The following is a 25,053-nucleotide window of genomic DNA, read 5'->3' on the forward strand; positions in this document are numbered from 1 at the left end:
GGTGGATGAGGTCGTTGCAATTTCCTAGGGGTTCCCATGTGGTGTCCCCTAGTTCCCATTTGACCTTAAACCAGAGTTTGTTGTGAACCCATGCGTGGTTTAGGATTTCGCGAACTACTGCTTCGCGATCGGGGTCTTCCCCAAAATTGTAGAATATGTTTACTTCCCTATTTGGGAAGATTTCCTGGTCATTTGGCTCGTGAGGTATGAGCTGGGATACATGGAATCTTGGGTGGATTCCGTGTTGTTCAAGTTGTGGTGGCAACTTGAGGACGTAGTTTGACGTCTCTGGAAATGTTTCCAGAATTTCGTAAGGCCCTATGTATAAGGGCTTTAGTTTTCCTGCCCTTCCTTTGGGTAGGTTCAGCTTATCTGTGGATAAGTATGCAAGCTCGCCTTTTCTCAGAGGCGGGTCCGGGCGTCTTTTCTTATTTGCCTGGATTGTTTGGGCAGCGCAATTGTGTATTATTGCGTCGTGTGCTGCCAGGAGGTTTTCCTTCACTTTTTGGGCAAAGTCATTTACTCCCGGGTAGTCCGAGAGTGGTGCTGTTAGGCACATCTTTGGCATATGGCCGTAGATTAATTCGAACAGGGCAAATCCTGTCGATGTGTTCGAGCTTGCATTGATTGTGAATTCCACCATCGACAGTTTCGCTGCCCAGTCACATTGATCTGGTCTAACCATCACGCATAGTATTTGTACTACTTTTTGTATCATTCTTTCCGCTTGGCCGTCGCCTTGCGGGTGGAATGCAGTTGTGAATTTCAACTGCACACCGAGTATTCAGTGTAGTTTGCGCCAAAATTTTGACGTGAATTTTGAGTCTCGATCTGATATGATCGAGTGTGGTAAACCGTGGAGTCTTACAACTTCACGAAGAAATACGAATGCTAGTTCTAGTGCGTTTGTTGTTGTCTTTATTGGAATTAGGTGGATGTTGGACGTCAACCTACAAATGATTACCCAGAGGTAATCATATCCCAAGCTTGTTGGGAATGGACCTGTGAAGTCCATAGCTATTGACGACCATGGTGTCTCCGGGGTCGGGAGTGGGTGAAGCAGCCCGGGATTTCTCCTGGTGCTTTTCTTTGTTGTTTGACAAGTTCCCAAGACCTGCAGAACTTGTGGGTATCCTTCCTCATCGACTTCCACCAGAAGTGTCAATGGAGGGTTTCCACTGTTTTCTTGGATCCTAGGTGTCCAAGTGTTTCGTGGATGTTCTCGAGGATTATTCCTCGAATGGACTTCCTTTCGTAGTTCCCTTTCGGGACTACTATTTGGGTCGTTCCTCCTTCTCCAAGTCGGGTTATCAGCCCATCTTTTATGGAGACGTTTTTGAAATTTCCCAGGTTCTCTAGGATTTCCTGGTGGATCTGGCTTTTCGAGTATCCAGATTTTATTGCCTCAATGAGGTCTTTCTCTTCGAATTGTTTTCGAAGGTTCTCTTCTGGAATTATGATTTCTTCCAGATTTTGGGCACTCCCCCCTAGAGTTTCCTCTAGGTTATCGCTCCCCCCTAGAGCTTCCTCTAGGGTATTTCTCATGCGTATCGCTGTGAGTCTCTTTCTCTCTGAGTTTTTACTCAGGGTACTGCTTAGTAGCAGTTCTTCGTATTCCTCGATTCTGTCGGGGATAATGTCTTCTGCATTTTTGTCCAGGTGGATGTCCGCCGACACATAGTCGTCGAAATGCAGATCCTCGTCCGTGACGAGTCGTAGTATCATGAGAGTGCATCTGCCACTTTGTTCTTGTGGCCTTCCACGTATTTTATTTCGCAATTGAAGCTTGCAAAAAAGGCTTGCCATCTCAGGTGTCTCCCTGAGTTGTGGTTTTTCGCTTTGAAATATTCCAAAGCTTTGTGGTCCATGATTACTGTGAATTCACAGCCTCCCATGAGGTCGTCTTGCCATCTCATGAGTGCTTCGAGGATGCCCAGTGCCTCGAGCTCATAGGCAAAGTACCTACGTTGTGTGTTGGTGAACTTTTTGGACATGAATGCGGCCAGGCGGCAAGTTTGCCACCTTTTGCCTTGTCCAATTAATGCACCCATGCCCGCTGGGCATGCATCTGTTATGACCCAGATGTGGAGTTTGGTCCTCTCTTCTCCTGAGAGGCTTTCCAGTGGGTTCCACTGGATGGGCTTCAGGATCGGAGCCCTGCATGCTAGATGTTTGATCTCGTCGAAGCATTTCTGGTGGAGTGGTGTCCACCTGAATGTCTGCTTGGTTGAGCAGATTGTTTGCAGTGGTCCTGTGTAACCACTGACGTTTGGCATGAATATCGATAGATATTCTACCATTCCCAGGAATCTTAGGACTCCTGTGTGGTCTACTGGCTCTCGCCAGTTGCGGATTCTTTCCATTTTATCCGCTTGAGCGTGGATGCCCTGTTCATCCACACGGCTTCCTAGAACATCTAGGATTGGGGCAAATGGCTGGAATTTTTTCCGGCTTTTGTAGAATTTTGCCCCTTTCAGGCGAGTGAACAACCACAATAGTGCTTTATTGTGGTTTTCCACTGAGCTTGTGCTGGTGAATATATTGTCGAACCAGTCGTGTAGGCGTCTGCCTACTTCTCCTCGTAGTTCCCAGGTCAGTGCGTGCTGGAAGGTGCAGGGAGCATTGCAGTCTCCTTGCTGCATCGTGTTTGAGTTGTACGTCCCGTGGGGCATGGAGAATGTCATCCTATGGACATCGTCTGGGTCCACACGTATTTGTTCGTACACGTCTGACATATCGATCTTGGATCGGTATGTTGCTCTGGCAACTGATTCTTGGATCAGTTGCATGTCTGGCATTGGTGTGATGTCGAGGATCGTGTTTGAGTTACGATTCCTTGCGTCTATTACTGTGCGCAAAGATCCATCTGCTTTGCAGATGCACAGTAGCGGGCATGCTCGCTCGCTGTTCGTGGGATACCACCATCCTGCTTTTACATAGCGATCTATTTTGGTCACTGCAGTTCTGCAGGACATCTCGGGGTGTTTTCCCGAAATTTCTTGTTCGGATCCTTCAATGGGATTTGATGGTTCACCTCCCTCAAGGGAGGCATTTCTAATGGCACTGGCGCCATTACAGTTTCGAATTTTTCTCTCCACCACTCCCTGAGTGTTTCGAACTCGGGGTTGTTCATGGAGAGACCTTCCAGATGTGGTACGTCTGGAAGTTCTAGTCCTTCCGGACTAGGATTGGGCCAACCTTCAGGGTATTTTCTTTTGATTACCCTGAGGTGTGTTTCAATCCCACCTCCCTGTCAGGGGGGCTTCTTTTTTGGTTGTTCTCAAGCTCTTGCTCGAGTTTTCCATCTGTGTGATCTCATCACACGGTCTTCGCTTATTCCAAGGGTGTCTATGTTGCCCTTGTTCACCGTTCTCACTTTGTGGGACTGGAAGTCTAAGCTTACCTGGTTTTTGTTTAACCAGGGGGCGCCGAAGATGGCATCGTATCTGTCGATGTTGATTACATCGAAGTAGTGTTTTTCTATGTGGCCATTGATCTCAACGTCCACATTTGTTCCGAACAGGATCTGTGATCTTGTTCCTTTTGTCCCCATTTGAAGGACGACTGGGTTCTCCAATTGGAGAATTGGGATGTGGACCACGTGGACAAAGTCCGGTGATAAAGCGTCCGTTTCGGCTCCACTATCGAATAGCGCATAGGCTTTTGTGCCTGCTATTTTTATGTGAGCCGTTAGCGTTCTCTTCGTTGAGAGAGGTCTGTTTGCAGGGTATTTTCCCACATCTTTTGAGATGCGGAATTTCGCATCAAACAAGGGGGACTGGGTTTCGATGGACTTTTGGTCCTTCTTCCCTTTGTCCTTGTTTTCCTTGGGTACTTTGGTGTATTTCCCCAAGGCGTCTTTTCTTGGTGCTTCCACCAAGGCTTCGGCGACTTTTTCATCTGCCGTGTTTTCTAACTGGCGTGCTACAGCCAGTTTGATTTTGTAGTTTATGTCATCATGATCGACAACTGACATTGGGCCCATCCTTATGGTCCCAATGTTGACTTCCTCACCCTCTGAGTCGGGTGAGTATTGAGGTCCTTCGTATGGGTCCTCTACTTTGAAGCTTGATGCTTCGGAGTTACCAGAGTTGTTCTCTGGTTTCTCATCTGATGAGCCTTTCGACTCTTCATCTGTTGAGGTCGCGATCTCCATGGCAGCTATGCGCCTTGGTTTTTCATCGCCCGTTACATTGTGTCTTGGGCAATCTTTCGTTTGCCCTATTTTGCCGCATTTGCCACAAATTGGAACTGACTTTTGGTCAGTTTTCCTCGAGTTTTTCGAGGATGTATCCTCTTTCCATCTGGGTTTCAGCTCTTCAGCCTTTTTTCCTGATGGGAGGACTCTACTGCGGCTCGTGGTTGCTGTGGTAGTTGTTCGGGTATAGTATCCTGATTTGTAGGCTGAGGACATCTTCAGCCCATTGATTATCTCGTCTACATGAGATATTGCTTTTAACATCTCCTCGTTTGAGGAGAAGTCTGCTCTGATTCTATCATGAGCAATCATTTCCCTCTTCCATTCGAGGGGAATGTAGTTTAGGAACCTGGCGTTGAAGGATGCCTGGTCTGGCAGCGTCACCATCCAGGATGCTGCTTTGGACAGTTCTAGGTAGAACTGTTTTAGGCCTTTTTCCGCTTCGTATTTGACGTTGTGGTACTTCTTTGTCGCGTTCAGCATGGCAGAGGCTTTAATTCAAGTTCTCATCAATATGTTGAGAACTTCGAGGAACATGCCCTCGTCTCCTCTGAGGAGAGTTTCGTCTCGGAGTCTAATTCCGAGGTCGAATGCGGGCCCCCCTAATCCATGAATCAAGCAGTCCAGGTGGACTTTGTCGAATTGGGGACCTTTGCATCCTTGTGAGGCAAGGAATCCCAGTAGTTCTGTGAACCACTGCCAGAACGATTCCATGTCGTTCTCCCCTGACCATTTCTTGTCAGGGGATGCTGGCCCATTCTCTAGGGCTTCAGGCTTCACTCCTTCTGGGTAGGGAGTGAGTATTCTCACTTCGGCCATTCTCATGGCCTTTTCGTACCATTTCTCCAGGTACTCTTCTTGCTCCCCTGCCTTTGTGGGGTCGCTATCCAATGGAGATCTCTCCTTTGGGGGGGTTTTTGCTGGGGGAAATCTTCCTTGCAGCATTTCTTTGGTTTCAGGCGAATTTGCCTGAAGTTGTATTTGTATTCTCTCATTGTTTTGAGAGGGTGTGATTGAGTTACCTCTCTGTTCGAGAGGTCCGTCATAAGTGGATGTTTGGCTGAACCTTTGGTACATGCCAATTCTCCTCCTAATCTCTGAACGATGCCTTCTTTTGGCATCGTCTTCTCCTATCCTTGGGAGAAGGATCTCCTTAGCGTCTCTGTCGAGTCGCTGATGATATTCCAGTGTGCTTTCACTGGTGGTTCTTTTCGTGAATTTTTCACGAGTTCTATTTATGTCCTGGACCGTGGTCCAGGGGTGTTTATTTGTTTCCTCACTTTTTTGTGAGAAATTTATTTCCTTCAGCAAGTCTGTTTGTTCGCTGATTTTTTCAGTCAACGCGTCTATTGCATTGGCCATTCTTTCTAGAGTTATCTCTAGACGAGCCGTACTATTATGGTTCATTTCCTCGATCTTTTTTTGGATCGAGTTTATCGCATTTATTATGTGCAATTCCTGGTTTTCCAGGAGGAAGTTTGGTTGGGCGAGCAGTGACTCTCCCCAGTTGACATTTCCGCTTCTGGGGGTTCCAGAAGGGGTTCTTGGAGTGAACACTCCATGCTCGCTTTGTTTAGGCGAGGCCGTTGCGGAGGGTGCTTCCCTTTCATAGAGGGGTCTGTTTGCTAGTTTTTCCTTACTTTTCCGTAAGGCTTCCTCAGCGAACTCCCTCATTTCAGTTCGCCTCCTCTTCATTATCTTGGAGACCTCCTCCGAGGTTGGTGACCTTGCCTTGTCTGGCATGGTGTGTGGGAGTGTAAACTGTGGAAGTTCTTTTGGAGCTTCCGCGCTCTGGGAGATCCTGCTCTCAGGGCGTATCTTCATGCCTTCTCGGGCTTTTAGCCTGAGAAGAAGTTGGTCTTCACTTTCCGTCCTCCATTCAGATGGAACCTGGAACAAGTCCAGTAGTTTTTCAGATAGCCGACGTGGGGGCTCTTCCCTTTGTTTCCCTTTGTCTGCCTTTGGGGCTTGACTTGGGGACGTGAGGGGGGACTCCAGGGGATAGTGGGGCCCTGGAGTTTCCTGCGACTCTATCCGATCAGCTTTTTGGGCTGATTGTTTGGCGCTTACGCGTTTTTCGCGCAAGTTGATCACCTCATGTGGAGGTGAGGGATCTTCCCCAGCTTGGGTTAGATCGGGATGTTGTGGAGTTCTGGGGGTATTTGGCCCCGCACTTACTCCACGTAAGTTTCTAAAACCTTCAGAGACCAGCCCTGAGGTGGTTGCTAATGCCGGATCATGTTGATCCTCGTCGTCGTCTGACGACGGCTTTTGGTTTGAATCTCCCATCATGGGAGATTGCGGTTTCTTAATAAACCGCTCGTTTCTTTTTAGTGTCGCTGCAGATGCGACTTGCCCTTGCGGGCATGTTTAGGTGCCATATGCGCTACCGAGTCAGAAGTTAAGATTATGTAGTTGTTGTGGGTTGTGTTGTAAAACACACCTCATACACTTAAAAAAGTGTGAGGTCTTTGGGTAGCTCAGCACACAAAGCTGTAAGTGATACAAGAATGTGTATTTTACGGTGGTGTGTAAGCAGTTACCTGGAGGTTCCCGCTTACCCACGTGACTATATGTATCTAATTTACATATGACTTGGGGTTCGGGGCTATTGCCCTGACAGTAAAGGTCATCGTTGTCCTCGTCCTCGCTTGGAGGCTGCCAAGGTTGTGTCAGGGACGCGTCCGGGGTGGAGGGGGCCCGGCTGTAGCGCCCGGCAGAGGGACCCTCTCGGGGGACGAAGCGGGCGCGCGTACTGATGGGCCCGATCTGGGACTGTAGTCCCTGGCCACTTAGACTGAAGTGGAAAACGTGAATTGTTATTAAAAGGAAGAACTACACTACTTACCTGAAGTGGAAAACGTGAGAAGAAGGTTACTTCTTCAGTTCCCACTTCAGGTACATTTATGTACATGCGGCTTGGGTCACGTGACGGGTGCCACGTCATCTGCGGAGAGGGCTGCAGCCATCAGGGTATCCCTGTGGGGGATCCCGAGGGCGTCCGCGCATGCTGGGCGTAGCGGGAGGTCGCCCGGGGTGTCCGAGCCGGACGGGTCAACAGTACAATGATACAAGGGAAGGTGGTCCGTGTAAATAGAGAATAAACAGAAAGGGAGAGTGAAATAAAGGAGAAAGAGGAAAGAGGGAAGAGGGAGGAAGGATGGGTAGCGGGGAGCGGGTGAGCGGGTGAGCGGGTGAGGTGGGCCCAGGTGGGCCCGGGTGGAACCGGGTCAGGCGGGTGTGCCCTGACAGGTTGCTGGGGATGTGGGGGTTGCTGGATCTGCCGTGGCTGTTGGGGTGGTTGGATGCTCTCCACAAACACTCTGTCAGCAACCTTGTCCTCTAATGCCTTGATGAGATCTGGCACAATGCGAGTCGTCACGGACTCGTCGAACGCCACCTTCACCTGGTCGACGATCGCCTCCAGATCCCTGAGGCCAAATGAGCGAACTGGGGCAGTGCCAGCCAGCTCTTCGATGGAGGAGTCCCGACTCAGTATCTGGTCCATTGTGGCCACTCTTCCCTCCAAGTTGAGTCCAAGCACCTTGGCATGCCACAGGTGTGCCATGGCACGGAAGAGGGCGATGACACAGGGTGAGAGTCCACCCACCTCCTCGGGCTGCAGTCCATAAATCAGCTCAGAGGTGGCCATTTGGTGCCCAGCCATGGCGTCCATCCCCGTCATCATGTCATCATGTAGATCGATGATGCCAAGGTGAAAGTACCGACCCACTGCAGATGCCAGGTGTTGATAGGTGGACACGTTGAGTTTCACCCCTAGGTGGGCCTCGGTGTGTTTCTCCATGATGCTCATCAGGTCAAAGGTGCACAGGGTGTGACCATTGATGTGGTAGAAGAGGTAGTGATGGAGGACCTTTGCGGCGTCGTCGCCCCAGAGGAACTTGCCAAACACTTCCTCTGTAGGGTGCATATGAACGAGATAGCGGAGGAGCAGGTTGCTGAGATCGATGTGGGGAAAGCGTGGGATGTATCACTCCACTCCAGCAGTGGAGTTTGTCTGTTTCGAGAATGTCAATAGTGGCTAGAGAGAGAGAGGGAGATTACCTTGTTATACCCAATGATCGTTGCAAGACCATCGGGGGTCATGAACAGGCTCCTGTGGACATTCTGCATGTTTCGGAACAGGATGCCAAGGATCTCGGTGCCCCAAGCTGGCTGTCCACTCCCTAGATGGATGAGGAAAATCAGGCACATGTTGAGCTCCTGCACCTTTCTCATCCAGTCTCCTGTCAACACGGCGTTCCATTTCACTTCCCCCCTCTCCTGTCCCAGAGCGTACTGGCGATCGGAAAGGAAACGAGTGATCAGGGCGAAATGATTGTCCCTAGTGTTGGTCAGGAAGGAATACCCAGGCATTCTGTTCTCCAGATCGTCCTTGCTGGAATTGTCATCGATCTGTGTGTCTGCACCTTGAGTGAGGGATTCCAACAGCGATGTGGCTTCTGCCATGACCTTTTTTGGGATGTCCGCCAGGATCACTGTCTTGCCTTTGACCATGATGGACCTGTGGTCTCAGCTCCATAACGTGCTTGGGAGTTGGCGCTCACTGCCTGCGATGGTGGAGCAGTAAGAGTTCAGGGAGGTGACCACGTCGAATGGGGATGAAGTCCCTCGTCAAAGCCACTGTAGACAAAACTCCTGACAGGCCCTTTTTGTGATGAAGATATGAGTCAGAGATGACATAAAGAGAGCAAAGATCCTTACTCGAACAATGGGTCCATGGTGCTTGTCAGGGCTGCAGCCTGGATGTGGATCTCCTTTGCAGCGACGAGGCGCATGATGTGGATCAATCCAGACATGATGGTGGTGACCATACGAAACGTGGAAAAGTTGCCCCCCTCCTCTGTGTTGATGCTCATGAGGATGAGGGACATGTGGACCGGGTCCTTGTCTCCAACCTGGGGAAGGGATGGAGGTGGGTGGAAGAAGATGGAGAGAAAGAGCGAGTGGATGAGCCTGTCCCATGATTCGTTCGTGTGGGAGAGCGGTGTGTTCAGTGCCTGCCAAACGTTCATTGCACATTGCTGCTGGTGCTCAGACAGGATCATGTGGATGGGCGGCAAGTCCAAGGAGCAGTAGCGAAGAACAAAGCAGATGACCTGTAGTGCATATGAGTGGTAGCGTTGGGTCGTACTCTTGTTCTGTGGATAGGTGAACGGCCGGTGGGCGATATCTCTGTGGGGCAAGTGTCATGACGGTCCTGGATCCTGACGGTCGAGCTGCTCACCCTTCCAATGTGTTGATCCACCTCAAAACGAGAGGTGGCGTGTTCTCGACGATGCCCTGAATCTCCTTGAAATAGGGCACCACCCTCTCCTTGAAGCAGAGGAGGAGAGGCTCATGTGGGAGAGCCACGAGTGCAGAGAGCACCTTGTAGTCCTTCCCCTCTATCATGTGTATCCAGCCATACTCCCTGTGGAAATTGTGGACCTGCTGGGCACTGTCGGGAGCCTGGATGATGCCTTGACCCCACCCCCTCCTCCTGTCTTGCTCCATGAGATCCTCCAATGCGGCGGCATGATCAATGTTGGATGCAGGAGCGGTGTAGTTGGGGTTGAGACCCAAACCTGGTGGTCCTTCTTCTCTGGAAAGATGACCTGAATGGGGGAGGACACGACATGGTCCTTGGGTGTGAGGAACAGGCGGGCCTGGTGGAAGTGGTTCCTGGAGAAGGAAGAGTACTGTTCAGCAGCCAGGTAGCACCCCTCGACGGTGCACACGTGGCCATCAAGGATAGGGATGGAGGCCACAGGGGCTACCTTCCTCTGTGGGTGGTGGATGTGCTGGGGAACTCGGTGACGTTGCAGGGCAGGATTGATGGAAGGGGGCAATCGAGAAACGTGGTGCCATTTGGCAACGTGGTTTTGGAGCGCACTCCTTTGGACTGCATGTCCACAAGCCTTGCACACGATGCAGAGATGTTCGGGGTCGATGCCTATCTGGAGCGTTTTAAAGTCTTCTTCCGGTTGGATGAGCAGGTGTCCAGAGGGACGGTGGGCAGTGGGTTGCGTTGGAAGGTATTCATCATCTTGGATAGGGTCGAGGGGGCAGGTGGTGAGGGCAGGGGTGTTGGGGACCGTCGTGGCAGGGGATGTGGATGCAGATGTGCTGGTGGCGGTGAGGCGAGGAGTGCTGCATGACCTGGAGGGCCTCGTGTGGGATACCTTGGCCAACCCCTTGAGTTGGATGATGTGCTTGTGGTGGGCAAAGTTGCGAGGATTTTCATGGGTGTATGTGCATTTGGGGCAGTGGAAAACACCATCTAGTCAGGAAAGGGTTAGGTCAGCGGTGATCCTTACCTCTGACTGATGGACTGTAGCCATGTGTGTCCTGCATTCATTGGTGGTGGCAAACAAGAGTCGACATGCCTGGCACTCGAGATGGTCGCTGGAAAACATGTAAGGGAAAGATGATCACACAAGTGGATGATACTGACTCCTCATCAGAGGTTTCCTGAGCTCTGGATGTGTCTTTAGGCATGGGGGGGACAGAGGACTGTGGTAGAGGAGGAGGAAGGGGGGGGAGCTGGAAGAGCTAGAAGAGCTGGAATGTCCCTACCTTTATAGGGAGATGTTAGGATCAGGTGATCAAGTAAATATTTTCTTGATCACATGAGGTGGATACCAACCATTGTGGATTCCTTTAATAATCATGCCATGTTTATTGATGGACACCCATCACAGGGACAGCACGATTGGGCACTTCCTACTTGTGCCATTGCTGTTGTTTTTTTCCTCATTATCGACTTCACCTGTCTTGGTGCCACATGATCAAGAAAATATTGACTTGATCACCTGATTTGCAGATCCAGAAGGTATAAATAAAGATGGGATCGACTGCCTCTGTTTCCTCTTTACCACCTTCAGACCCCCCCCCCCCTTCAGACGTGAGTTTGGGACAGCTTTGAGGGAATCCATCACTGACACAGGCTGCCCATAGGATGAATGCACCTCCAAACAAAACTCTTTGTGAAATTGCAGAGCATTGCATGCCCCAGACCCTACTTGCCCTAGTGTCCCAATGTCTTCATGCCACCGTTCAGTCACACATCTACAAATGCGTTTTGATCATGGAAGGGAATCTTCATCAGCAATGAGCTGCAGAAGAGATGGGTGTAGATGCCATCTCTGGGTCATGCCACACATACTTTACGTTGCTGCTCCATTTTGGTTCCCAACTTGAGGGTCCTATGTGTCAGGGCAGACCTGCTTACCTCCACCTGATGATGTCATATGGACACCCAGACCATTTCACATCTGACCTCCAGACCCAGATCACCACCCAGCCTCCCCCTCTTGCTGTGTTTCCCCTCTTGTCAAGTGGTTATGCATAGCCTGTGTGTATTAGCTTTCATATGTGAACATATACATTGAACCTCCCTTCACTGCCCAGTCCCACTGGAGTTGGTACCTCACACCTCTGGGGTCTTCTATTGAGACTGACCCCAGCCCTTCCGGCCATGACTCCAGTGGCAGCTCGTTGAAGGACATTCATCACAACCTGATAATGGTCCATGGCACGATTGGGCACAAGTTGATCGTGCCATTGCTGTTTTCTCCTCCATTTTTCAGTATTATCACGTGCTGTTGATGTTCCAAAAGCCGTATTGATCATCTCCACCGGACCTGAGTCAGTAGCTGCTCTCGTTCCCAAGTTATTCGATAAACACACTTGTGCCTTGTGCCCCTCTCCCATGTTTGCCCATTGTCCAACTTTGTTTCCTGAATAATGTCACAACAAGCGACCCACCTCACTCGGGGTTTTTTTCATCTTGTAGAGAAAATCCATATGGCCTTTGGACATTGATTTATTAAGAACTGGACAAGTACTGGCCAATGGCACGATAGGGCATGACTTGGCATGCTATTTTCTTTCCTCAATAACTGGGTGACCATGGTAGCTATTCACTCAGGGCTTGTTGCATCTTGTAGAGGGGATCTATACGGCCTTTGGATACTCATTACAACCTGATGATACCAACAAATGGATGAGTGATGGCCCATGGCACGATTGGGTACAAGTCGATCGTGCCCTACTTGTGCCATCACTGGTTTCTCTCCCATTTGTGAGTATTAACTGTTGATGGTCCAAAGGCCATATGGATATCCTATATTAGATGCAAAAGATTCCAAGTCCATAGCTACTCTGGTTCCTGAGATATTCAACAAATAAACTTGTGCCCTCAACTTGTGCCATGTTGGCACAATGGTCTATTTGCAATAACTCAGTCACCAGAGCAGCTATGAACTCATGGTCTTTTCCATCATGTAGGGGACATCCATACGGCCTTTGGACATCCATCACAACCTGATAATACCAACAAATGAATGAGTAATGGCCCATGGCACGATTGGGCACAAGTCAATCGTGCCCTACTTGTGCCATTGCTGTTTTCTCTCCCATTTCTGAGTATTATTAGTCCTTGGTAACGTTACAAAGGCCGAGTTGATAATCCCCACCGTATGCAAAAGACCCTGAGTCAATAGCTGCTCTCGTTCCCGAGTTATTCGCTAAACACACTTGTGCCTTGTGCCCCATTTGCCCATTGTCCAACTTTGTTTCTCGAATAACTTCACAACAAGTAACCCGTTTCACTCAGAGTTTTTTTATCGTGTAGAGAAAATCCATGCGGCCTTTGGACACCAATTTATATGTCATAATATTAAGAACTCAACAAGTACTGGCCAATGGCACAATAGGGCATGACTTGGCACACTATTTTCTTTCCTTGATAACTTGGTAACCAGGGCAGCTAATCACTCCGGGTTTGCTGCATCTTGTAGAGGACATCCATACGGCCTTTGGACATTTATTAAAGCCTGATAATACCAACAAATGGATGAGTAATGGTCCATGGCACAATTGGGCACAAGTCAATCATGCCCACTTGTGCCATTGCTGTTTTCTCCCCCATTTCTCAGTATTATCGGGCACCGTTGATGTTCCAAAGGCCGTATTCATAATCTCCACCGGATGCAAAAGACCCTGAGTCAATAGCTGCTCTCGTTCTCGAGCTATTCAATAAACACACTTGTGCCCTCCACTCGTGCCCTTGGTCCCATGTTCACACTTTATATCTTGACAACGAGTGACCCATTTCACTCAAGGTTTTCTGCATCGTGTATATATTTTGAATACCTATCTTGTGATATGCTATACACCCCAAACAAATCGATTCTCAACTTGAGCTCAAACACTGAAACTCAGGGCACAACTTTGTTTCCTCAATAACTCAGTAACCGTGGCAGCTATTCACTCAGGGTTTTTTGCATCTTGTAGAGGAGGTCCATACGGCCTTTGGACACCCGTTTATATTTCATAATATTGAGAACTGGCCGAGTACTGGCCAATGGCATGATAGGGCACGACTAGGGCACAATTGGGCACAACAATGAATTGGCCATAACTCCTGAACCGTTTACCGGACTTCCATTCCCGTTACACCGTTGGAAAGGTGTGATTTTTTTCTTTCTTATGATACCAAAAAAACGCCATGGCACAAGTATTATGATTCATAATACCCACTGTGATTAGATAGGTAAGCATCCTCTCTTTCTATGGAGACCTAAGCCAAGAAGTTCCCTCAGAGTCCTCGACCCCCCTACTCCCCATTGTTGTCCCCCAAGAGGTAGATGGCAATAAGTTATCAAGGCTATACAATCCAAAGGCCACCGACAAGCTTCGAACCCTACTCAGGGATCAAAAAGCAACCTTTCGGTCCCCTGCACAGTACCGGGTCTACTGTGAGATCATGAAGAGGCAGCGTCATTGCCTATATGTTGCTGGCTGTGGCGCTGGTAAGATGTTACCATTCATGCTTGCTGCCATGTCTTGGGGGATCACCAAGCAATCGATCTTGGTGTTGCCCTACCAGATCCTCCACCCAGAAATGCACAGGTGCTTGAGCAAATCCAACATATCCAATTGAAAATGGACGATGGAAACTCCATCTCCTGGGGAGCAAGTGGTCACTGTGGCCATTGAGTCCTTCAGCAACAACGTATTCATCAATTGGCTTGCAGGAGTGGCGAACAATGGAAGGCTGGGATGCATCATGTTCAATGAGGCACATGGGATCATAGAAGATCAACTGTTCCATCCAGCCTACCTTGATGCCATCCGGAAGCTCATGCAGCTGCAGAATGCCCCCATCCTTTTTGCATCGGGCACGATGTCGTGGGGTTTCACCTGGAAGTTTTGGAAGGCTGCTGACCTCCTGTATCGTCCAGACCAGTCTGTGGTGGTGATCCACATGAGGACCCAACGGCCACAGATCTTCTACCAGTTCGTGGTACTGGGGATGGGTCAAGAGCCTTGCAAGACGGATCTTCCAGACATCAAGACGGCCTGGAACATGGAATGGCGTGCACAGATGGTCGAGGTCATCCGCCAGGTGGAGGAGGGTCTGAAGGGCGATGAATGGGGGTTGGTGTTCTTCGTGAGCAAAGAGGAATGCATGGAATGGGCCATGCACTTGCACTGCTCGTACATCACTGCTGACGTCCCATCCGATGACCATCGTTGCCGTTTCGATGATTGGTGTCAAGGGAAGTGACGAATCCTGTGCCTCAACAAGGCAGGCTACTATGGCTTCGATTACCATGCTGTAGCCTTTTTGATCTTCGTTGGGCAACCTTTCTCTGTGAATGACTTCTACCAGAGTTCAGGGAGGGTGACTCGAGGTCTGCAAGTTGGAACGAGCCTTGTGTTGCTTCCAGCTCCTCCGAAGTGCTTTTCCGCCACACAGGAGTGTTTCGAGGGTCGTGTGGCCATGACGAAGGCCGTTCAACAGTACACGATGTGCCATCAGGTCATGCCTTCGCTGCATCTGGATAGCAAGGGCGAAAACTGTATGGGCCTTCGGGAGTCAGAGCCAGGGACGGTGCTGTGTGTGGCATGTTACAAGGACAAGAAAGGCAAGCTGGATGACTATGATTTCGATCTCCGCTGGGGTAAACCTTTCGGTGAGTCTCTCCCTTCCTCTCTCCCTCTGCGTTCCCTCTGATGTGGCCCATCTAGAATTGAGGGCAGCAGCAGATGATGGCGATGAGCCCATGGTGATAGATGGAGGTTCGCAGACATCGATGCAACCACATGGATCTTGGACACCTTCTTCCACTGATCGATCGGCTGGCACTTCAAAGAGTGGGCCTTTGGCCTTGGAGATCAACGCTTCGCTCCAGCTGTCCAAATCCAACGCTTCCTCTGCCATCCCCATTCAAGTGGAAAAATGTCTCCAGGAACTCAAGGGCAGGTGCTTACTGTGTTGGTTGCACGGTACGCACTGCTCACACCTCACATCATGCTGTCTTGGCACCACCACACGACAGGGATGGCAACAATATCAGGAGGGATATCACCAGTGGAAGTGGAAGCGTGGCCTGTTTTGCACCAAGGGGGATGGTAAGGACATTGAGGGGTATTGTTGGAAATGCCTCCTCAACATGGACTCTAGTTTGGTGCACACTTGTCCAACGAAGGATGGGTGCAAATTTCCTGATATGATTCCTGAAATGGCCTGGATGGTCCTAGGCTCGGAGGCGCTCCGTAAGGGTCTGGCCAACTACATTGGTGATCCCAAGGTAGAAACCATATGTGGGTACAAATTGTGGCTGTTGGGGAGATGGGAGGGCAATAAGAAATGGTGTAACAGTTCCACTCTGCTTGTACTCTTCTTTTACTGATGTTGCTCATCAAAATAGTAATGTACCCTGGTGTCAGGCGGTGAGATACCTAGCTCTCCTGCATGTATGCGCTTTGGTGCTTTTCTTTCATGCAAGGACATTGCCACTCAACGATGCTGGGTATTATAAGCGTCTGACAATAATAGCTTAGACAACATATCATTAAAGATGTCACATGGGTCCATGTGTGTGCTCTCGGGTGTATTGTGATACCTAACTTCCTCCTCACATACTGGTGGGAAGTTTCCGAGCGAGCAGCTCACCCAGAATTCATCATAGCCACAACTGTGGGAACTTTCTGGGTGAGCAGCTTGCCCAGAAACTATCACAGCCACAGCTGTGGGAACCTTCTGGGCGAGCTGCTCGCCCAGAACCTTCCCACGGGGGAGTACCTATTATGGGGAGTCAGCCGGAGCTCCAACAACTTCCGGACACCCTCCCCCAGGGTTGTCACTGAGACTGAACCTGACATGTACATGTAGGGAAAAGGAGGACTCACGTAACCTAACGTGGTATTCTCTTGAGTTGTTTATAAGTTTTTATCATCTTTTGGTACATACTCTCTGTCTTGCTTGTATTCTGTTGGACACTTCGACGTTCTTCACTGCACATCAATCTGCCTTCCACTTGTATCGTTTTTGTTCCCAGTTCAATTTACATCCATAACTGGTCCTTGGCATCTGTTTATTCTTCCGGTAATCTTGCCGTTTTCTGTACTTTCCTTGGTCACTTGACATTGCTCAACAAGGCCTCTGATGTTTGTGCCACACTGTCATATCCATGCATACCCGACCCCGACCCGACTTCCGGACCTCCACCCTCTTCACCTCCGGAGTCATACCCTACCGCTGCTGTTCCGATACTCACCTCCGGTCCTGGCAACACACCTCCTTCTACCCCCCACGCCACCTCTGCTCCTCCTTCCCTCTCCTCCCCTATCTCCGTCCACTCCGATACTCACCTCGGACCGAACACCACCCCTCTCGCCACCCTCCTACTACTCCTCCTCCTCCTACTCCGCTCCTCCTTCACAACACCTCCACCCTCCCATCACCCTCCTACGCTTCCCCCGTCCACTCCGATACTCACCTTTGGACCTGACAACTCTCCTTTCCGCCACTCCTTCTCCCTTACCTTTCCCCTCTCTCCTCCCTCTGGTACTCCTCCGCCACCCTCCTGCCAAGTTACGACCTTCCACTGCTGTCCTGTACTTCGTACTCGGACACCGCTTGTACCTTTGCTCCGAGCCTCCGTCATAGTCCCTACCTCGGACTTTGACTCCACCTCAGTCTTAGTCCATTGCATTGGTGACCTCATACTACATAAACACCATTGCCAATATCCCTTGGACTTTCAACCCCGCCTCTGTAACCTCCATAAGCTCTGCAACCCCCGAGCTTCGCGGATCGCCTTCGGCACTTTCGCTGCTTGTAATGTATCTCTCGCATTTTCCCTTCATCCCTATTTGGACTACTGCTTCTTCCCATTCTAGCCAGTTAGTCATCATCCCCACTTCTCCTCATCCTCCTGCCCCTCTGGGCCTCGCCCTCCCTACCTCCTTTCAGACGTATCACAGGTCCTGCCTTATGACCTTCGGTACCGATCCGCTTCTTCTACCCTTTGTTCCCGTTTGGACATCTTCATTCCGATTCGGTTTCCCTTTGTTTCCTTGTGCTTTTGCCCCCTCCATTATATATATCGGCGCTTGTACATACTCGTTTTGGTTCAGTCCGAAATTGACCTGAAATGCCCCCTAGAGACTTCCTGCTCACCTACTGTGAAATTAAGGACCAAATGGACAAACAGCAATGGCACAGCGCTCCGCTTGAGTCGCTGAGGCCAAGGTCCCTCCACGCTAAGTCTCCGATTCCACTCCAGAGTCGTCTGTATCCGCCTGGTTCTAACACACACTAACTTTGCTGCTGCTTGCCTGCCTGTTGTGCACAAACTGGTCTTGGCCATCACAGGGCCTGTTGCTATTTCGAACTTTCTCCTGCGCCTATCACCACCTGGATCCCTGATATGGTAGGAATTTCAAATCGTCTGTGGTTTTGGTCGCAAAGGTAGGCAAAGTACAAGGTACATGGCTGTTGGCTGACTTTTCTAGGTGAACCCAAACACCGATTTCATGCTTGTAAGCCCAAACCAGCCAGATATAGGGGATCGTTTGTTTGTTTGTTTGTGTTTGGTTGTTCAATTGTTTTTGCTTCCTTGTTGCGTTGCTACCCTCCCATCATCATTCTCTCATGCTTGGCTTATGGTATGGGTCGGTGTTGCCATGTAGATCTCGCTTCCATAGAATAAGCCAGAGCTGCTCAATATGAACCCAAACTTCCATTCTCAGGAACAGTTGATTTTGGCTGCCATCTTCACTCAGATGCACGTCCAGTGTAACCAAGCTGTCGGTGCCTCTGGAAATGCTTAAATACTGCCATCGATCCATGAGGATCGTCCAATAATGGCAAGAAATATGTGGACCGAGTTCAGCAACTACTGAGATCAGATGTACAAGGGCTCTGCCATCATAAGTGAAGTAGTTATGCTTCCCACGCACATGCACTCATACACACCTAGGTTCCTCTTCGTCAACTGGTCAATCTGGAAGGCAACCGCCAAGTAGATGAACAGTTTGTCGCCAGGTACCATGAGACTTGGGGGGGCAGCATCGACCCCTTGATGCACGAGATGACAGGGTTGCTTCCTGACGACGATGGGTTGGACCTCCAAAGTTTTCCTGCAGACATCCAGGTACAGGTCGTCCATGGCCAGCACCGAAAGAGGGTGCTGGAAACGCATATAAGGACTCTGCTGCAGCAAGAGCATGAACTTGCACATCCTGCCGAGGAAGTGTCCTCACAGGAATTCCTGATAGAGGCAGTGTATGCGCATCCCCGCGCATTTTGGAAGGTGAAGCTCTATGGGCAATGTGAGAAGATCCTCCTTTCCATCTCATCATGTCGTTGATTTCATCATCAGCTCTTCAAAAGAACCATGAAGTCATGTTCCATGTTTGGCTGGCCAAAGATAACAAGATGGAGGACAAGGTGCCGAACAAGTGGCAGTACATGTTTTTGGTCATGCATGGGGTGATCAAGTCAAAGAATCCGGCACCGGCTACAATGGAACTGGGTTCAGCCTGGAGGGTGGTGGAGGAGAAGGAGATGTTGCCGTTGCGGGATGTATGGAGATCGAGTGAGCTGGCAGAGGCCATCGGGGACCTCCTCACAATCCCATGCTGGAGGGAATGCGAAAAAGTGCCATCTAGCATGGAAAGGTGGACTCATTGTGGGATGCATCAGGTGAGTGACATGCAGTTTCGTCATCTTTTTGTCTGACACCTCGGAAAGCTCTATGCACAGCTGATAAGAACTCACATCGCACAGCTGAGTGCCCTGGTGCAACCATGGGGGGTAACGTCAGTGACTGCGTTGGACCTTGCCCTTTCGTGGTCCATCAACTTCCAGCACCCTCCTAGGTGGACCGCTGTGTTGGACGACAAACCAAATGCGATATACAGCCAAGGGGTGATCTCGGAGGCGAAGAGGGTTCCAGATGGATTCAGGAATGCCCTTCAGGACCGCAAGTCGAACACTTGGGGATTCCTCCCTGATGACGTGAGCTTTTTTTTTTTTCCCTTCCTTTCTTTTCTTGACGTCTCTCCAAGTTCCTACATCCAGCCTATCTCCAGGCGAACAACTCGCGAGTTAACTTGGATTTTGGTGTTGTTCATTGAAGCCCTACATATCAGTTGGTCTACATCATCTTTGGGGAGAAGCAGGCCAAGAAGATGATGAGTCGGACGAAAGGGCATGGTGGAAGAAGGAAGCAAGAGGATGTGGATGCATTCCATTTCACTCAAGATAACGAGGAGCTCTTTTGGGACACTGCGCTCCCAAAACTATGTGTGGCTAAGGGTCATAACACCATTGGTGTAAGAGTACTCTCGCTGTCTTCTTGTCCTTTTTTCTCATGATGCCGTTCAGTTACTGGAAGAGATCCTCCTATCTTGCCTGATCCATCAAGGCACAGTGGACACCACATTCAAGAAACAGGATGTGGACGAGATGAGTGACAACTTGGACAGGTTCGATGTCACTCGGATCACGGACATGGTCAGGAGAAACAAAGGGTGGTGGGCCTTGCTGAGACGGTTTGCTGGATGGAAAGATAAGGCCTATCGTTTCATCTCTGGGGTAGTCATCGAAGCGGCTTCCCCAGACCGCTTCCAGGAACTTCGACAGGTGTCAGAGGCAGTCGTGGAGCAGCTGGATGGTGCGGTGGACAAGTACTACGACAGTATCTACCACCTTGGACAGCTGAGTTCGCACCATGATGAGGTGGAAAAGTCTAGGGAGATGGTGCAACGCAAGCGGGTCGAGCTGGATCAGGAGGAGAGGGAGCTGGATGAGGCAGAGGAGTTCAACCACCAGCTTCACAGTATAGTGGAGGACATGCTTCAAGAGGACTCTACAGCTATGAATTGGGCAAAAGCCAGGTATGACGAGCTTCCCCCAATCCAGTAACTTGCAAAAAGTGTAATGGCGGTTCATGAACCGTCATGGAAGTCATGCCAGTTCATGACAAACCATCATGGAATTTCATGAGATGTCATGAACCTGCATGGGGGGTCATGATTGCTCATGACTTAAGTGGTTCTTCCAGGCAAGTTTTGAGTGGTTACATGCCTGTCTATGAAGTGTCATGAAGTGTCATGAGCCTTCATGGGGCTTCATAAAGGATCATGGACCCTCATGAATCATTAGGAGTCTTCCCAAGAATCATTGTGATTGATCATAAATTAGGATTCTTGATACAACGATGACAATTAGGGGCATAATGGTTAATTACATGTGTTAGCCTTAAGTTGAAAGTGATATGAAAGCATCATACAAGAAAACAATGGAATGGGACTGACAACCTAGGTGCCAATATAAAGTGGATCAAGTGCCAATATTGGTGAGTTAAGTGAATGAATAGATAAATGTATTAGGTAATTAGCAAGAAATGAATAGTGTGCTGCAAAGTGTCATGGCCCTGCCAAAGGTGCCCATCTGTTACCACTCTCCCACTTCCCCACCACCTATCTTGCCCTGTCAGTCCTCTCCATAATTCATTCCTCAGTGGTGCCAATAGTTGACCCTGTCCACAGTTCCACATCAGCACCTTCTCCCTTCCCATCACCACTCTAACTTTCCTGATCACTCAGCTACATGATATTCATTTATTGCCAAGCACCCACATGTCCTGTTCCTGCCCATTTACTTAACTTACTTTAGTGGCCAATATTGGCACCTTCTTGATCTGCTACTATATTTGCACCCAGGTTGTCAGTTCTCTCAGGTTGCCTCCCTACTTTGCCTCTTTGTTTAATTGTTCATTCCACTCTCATTCATCTCTCACTCTCTGTCTCCCTGGTTCTCATCCCTCATTTAGTTTGTCACGTTCACCACTCTGCCTCCCATTTGGGTGCCAGAGTGACTGGCCCCTCTTCTGTTTCCCCTTTCGTGTTTATGCATTGTAAATTACTACCTATGTACCCCAGTTTTAATGTCAACTAGAATCCCCCCCCCCAAGTCCTCTTGTCCATAGTTCACCTCTGACTTCATTTTCACTTGAGCCTACATCGCTGCAAGGTTCCCTCCACTACACCTGAAATACAGGATAGGCTAAAGCATGTGGCACAACACTCCCACTGAGTCATTGAAACCAACATCCCAACCCCCTGACACCTTGCAATGGAGTAACCTATCAGCTAAGTGATCACTCACACTGTCTCCACTCCACTTCCCACAAATATCCTTGAACACCGTTCCTGACACCAAGCAGCAAAGGTGGCTGGAGGAAAAGTGGAGTTCAGTGCAGTGCCAACACAAGGGCATGAGTTGGAGGTTAATCAGTCAGTGCTGTCACAAATAAGGTCTGTCACATGACAGTTCATAAGTGCTTGTGACATCTCATGCATATTCATGCATGCTGATGACTCATCATACATGTTCATGGAGCATTATGAATTTCCATGATGCATCATGGGACATTAGAGCATTTTACATGATGGGGAAAGGTCAAAATAAACATATGACACTCCATGACACTCCATGAACCTTCATGACCTGTCATGAAAGGTCATGAAGGTTCATGAATATCATGACCACTCATAAACCTCCATGAGGCATCATGTCATATTGTGTCACCAGCAGTCATGGACCTTGTCAGCACATGATGGTTCATGACAGTTCATGAAATCCAAAATTTTCAATGTAAAAAATGTCTGATTCAATTCAATTGTCATGACATGTCATGACTCCTCATGATTTCATGATGCAGGATTACACTTTTGGAGAGTACCTCCCCCAATCCCACCCCCCAACAACATCGGGGACACACAGGGTTATGCATTGGAGCGGATGATGGCGTCTCCTTTGCCGCCTGTTATGGCATCGTCGTTGGATACTACATCTTCCCCCCCTTCCCATAATTCTGGCCATGATGATTCTCTCCCTTCCTTGGTGCCCCACAGTGACGTCAACCTATTCCTGGATGACCTTCAGTTCCAAATGTGAATAATGTTTGAAAAGGATTTGCCCGACTATGATTGCTGGAACAAGGCCCACCAAATGAAGGATTTCCTCTTCCAGATGGTGCAGGATCCCTTGATATCTAGTGCCATCATGGATGGCAAAGTCACTGCCGAGGACATGACGAGCTTAGCCAGCATCCCCCCACCAGCACAACCCACATCGTCATCATCATCACCACAAACAACCCCTGAAGAATCCTCAAGGAAGAGAAGACGGTCATTGTCCGCTTGTCCAACCTCGAAGAAACTCAGAAGGGCCTCTGACCAAATCGATGACAGGGCAGTCATGCTGAGACCCAATCGCTGGCGTCAAGTGGCAGGTCGAGCGTGGGTGGGAACCCCTCCTTTGACCATAGGCGCACTGCACCGTGATCACCAGACTCAAGGTACTGCTCCAGTGGGAACACAGCAGGATGACTGCGATGAGGATGCGACAGAGGATCCATCCTTGGATGAGCCAGATGCTGCTGGATCCATGCTGGAGGAGTTACCTGATGCTGCTCTTCCTCCCTTGGATGCATGCCAGGAGGATACACGTATGTTAGACGATCTGTACTCTCAATGCCCGCTGAAAGAGCTGCTCTCTGATGGGTGGGAGTGGGATGCTGATTCGATGCCAGAAGACCTGTGGATGGGACAGGATGGTGTCAGAGAGCTGGAATGCTTGTCAGAAGACTGGGATATTGTCGGAGTCAGAATACTGTCAGAGTCGGAACACTGTCAGGAGGCGGATAGAAGACGGATTGGGTTCTGTCTGAGTTGAGGTCAGAGGTGACGCAGAGGTCTGTTGGAGCGCGCGCGCGCGGATATGCGGGCGGAAATATGCGGCGCATCCGGAAGCGCTGTTCAAGGTTAGCAGAGTGGGATCACAGCCTCAGCGACTCAGGTGGAGCGCTGTGCCCTGAGCTTGACATTTGGGGGAGATCCCGTATTTACGGATTGACACTCACAGCGGACTTACAAGACTTGCAGGCGGAGTGGACCTGTAGGAGTGCAGACTCCGCGAGCACGGACTCAGAGGGGGGAAGCCCCCTTTGCAGAAGGAGGGACTCAGACCAGACAGGGGGGGTACTCTAGTTGATTTCAGACTGAGGTCCCCAAAAGTATTTACAAGGTATATAAATAGGCAAGAGGGAATATAGAAAGGCCAGTCAGTCCGGCACGGTCTGGCACAGAGATAAGCAGGGATTGTCAAACTAAATAAGGACAAGAGCCCGGGAACTGGAAACGAGGAACAGATCAATAAACAATAAGTGGCAAGGGTTATTGATGAATAACTGAATGAGATCAATAACCTAGTGCCAATAAAGAGGGGATCAAATGCCGATATTGGCAGGGAAGCAAACAATAAATGGCACTCAGCAAGGAATGAATGATAAGCTGCCAAGTGACAAATGGCCAGAGGAAAAGCGGAGGTCAGCGCACGGCACCGATACAAGTCCGCAAATCAGGATGCGGGGTCGGTGCGATGCCGACACAAGTCCGCAAAGGGATGTGGGAATCAGCATGGTGCTGATGAGTCTGCAACAGAGGGTGGTCTGTCAGTGCTGTCACAAAAGGACAGCATGATGGCCAGCAAGATACGGAGGGGAGTGTTGACCTGACCAGAGGTGTCAAGGACAACCAGAAATGGACAGAGGTTGCGGAAGGTGCGGAAGCGGTGCATGGTCGATAGAACAGACATTGGGTTGGGGCTGGTAAGGATGGGTTCGGGTCGGTGGAATCACCTGTTGGCATTGATTCGCTGCTGACAGAGCCCTGGGATTTGTCAGTCATGACAGATGGACCGAGTGGGGGTATGACGGTAGTAGAATCACGGGGTGTTGGATATGAACAGCAAATGTCACAATGCTCTCAAGTGCCTGGTACTAGCAGCAACCACACTTCCCAGTTGGACCATCTGCTGGGGACCCCTGATCACACGATGCTGAATCGTTACATAGGATATCAATATTGGAGCCAGGAATGGCAGAATGAATAGTTGTGTATTTATTCCTTTGTTGTCAGGGCCTGAGCGTGGAATGCTATTGAAAAAAAAAACCGCGTTGCTGTCTAACACAATGGTGTGTGACAGCGTCCCACCAAGGAAGACACACCTTCCCAAGTGCTGGTTGGGTATCTGTCAGGAATGTGTATCCAGAGTGTCCATAAGGGTTGCATGAAATCACCTGGGCTCATAAGGTCGGAGGGGTGGGAAGTTAGCTTCAGCAACTTGGGTGGAGTGCTGTGCTCGTTCTTACACTGGTGCCCCAATTTTGGATGGGAGCCTTACGACAAGAGGTAGAGATGAGGGCATCCAGTGTAACCTACACAAGTTATAAGTACAACTAACTAAATAGGACCGGAGTGGGCGGATCAAGAGACAATATGAAGAATAAACAAATGGTTAATATTGGCAATCAGGATCAATGCTTTTGATCTTGTCTTAACAGCCGCTTAAACCCACCCCAAACTCACTCCCGACATCCTCTGGATTAAGCCCAGTTTAGTTCCTGAGTTTAGCAATCTAGCCAACTGTGAAACTGCCTAATGAACGGCTTGTGTGCATGCTGGATGAGATGCAACAGAATAGC

At 49.6% G+C, this 25,053-nt stretch overlaps 5 protein-coding genes across 5 annotated transcripts; 3 read left to right on the top strand and 2 right to left on the bottom strand.

The window, feature by feature from the left end:
- Window positions 1-7,166: 7,166 nt before the first annotated feature.
- On the bottom strand, window positions 7,167-8,129 carry EI90DRAFT_3132943 (uncharacterized protein; the record flags this gene model as incomplete). The annotated part of the gene is made up of 1 exon (XM_039064526.1): window positions 7,167-8,129. The coding sequence occupies one exon, from the start codon at window positions 8,127-8,129 to the stop codon at window positions 7,167-7,169; it is 963 nt and encodes a 320-aa protein (XP_038909857.1).
- A 60-nt stretch (window positions 8,130-8,189) lies between these two features.
- Window positions 8,190-8,716, bottom strand: EI90DRAFT_3132944 (uncharacterized protein; the record flags this gene model as incomplete). Its single annotated transcript, XM_039064527.1, has 2 exons — window positions 8,190-8,216; window positions 8,264-8,716. The coding sequence occupies 2 exons, from the start codon at window positions 8,714-8,716 to the stop codon at window positions 8,190-8,192; spliced, it is 480 nt and encodes a 159-aa protein (XP_038909858.1).
- Window positions 8,717-9,865: 1,149 nt separating this feature from the next.
- Window positions 9,866-10,606, top strand: EI90DRAFT_3082827 (uncharacterized protein). The gene has a single exon (XM_039062034.1). It carries the CDS (start codon window positions 10,037-10,039, stop codon window positions 10,526-10,528), a length of 492 nt encoding a protein of 163 aa, XP_038909859.1. The 5' UTR covers window positions 9,866-10,036; the 3' UTR covers window positions 10,529-10,606.
- A 3,550-nt stretch (window positions 10,607-14,156) lies between these two features.
- On the top strand, window positions 14,157-15,903 carry EI90DRAFT_3020916 (uncharacterized protein; the record flags this gene model as incomplete). Its single annotated transcript, XM_039057574.1, has 4 exons — window positions 14,157-14,657; window positions 14,796-15,183; window positions 15,239-15,441; window positions 15,550-15,903. 4 exons carry the CDS (start codon window positions 14,157-14,159, stop codon window positions 15,901-15,903), a joined length of 1,446 nt encoding a protein of 481 aa, XP_038909860.1.
- A 6,563-nt stretch (window positions 15,904-22,466) lies between these two features.
- Window positions 22,467-23,243, top strand: EI90DRAFT_3132948 (uncharacterized protein; the record flags this gene model as incomplete). The annotated part of the gene is made up of 1 exon (XM_039064528.1): window positions 22,467-23,243. The coding sequence occupies one exon, from the start codon at window positions 22,467-22,469 to the stop codon at window positions 23,241-23,243; it is 777 nt and encodes a 258-aa protein (XP_038909861.1).
- Window positions 23,244-25,053: the final 1,810 nt, after the last annotated feature.

The sequence above is a fragment of the Cantharellus anzutake genome (genome assembly GCF_015039405.1).
Source record: "Cantharellus anzutake strain C23 chromosome Unknown EI90scaffold_95, whole genome shotgun sequence".
Taxonomy (NCBI): Eukaryota; Fungi; Basidiomycota; class Agaricomycetes; order Cantharellales; family Hydnaceae; genus Cantharellus; species Cantharellus anzutake.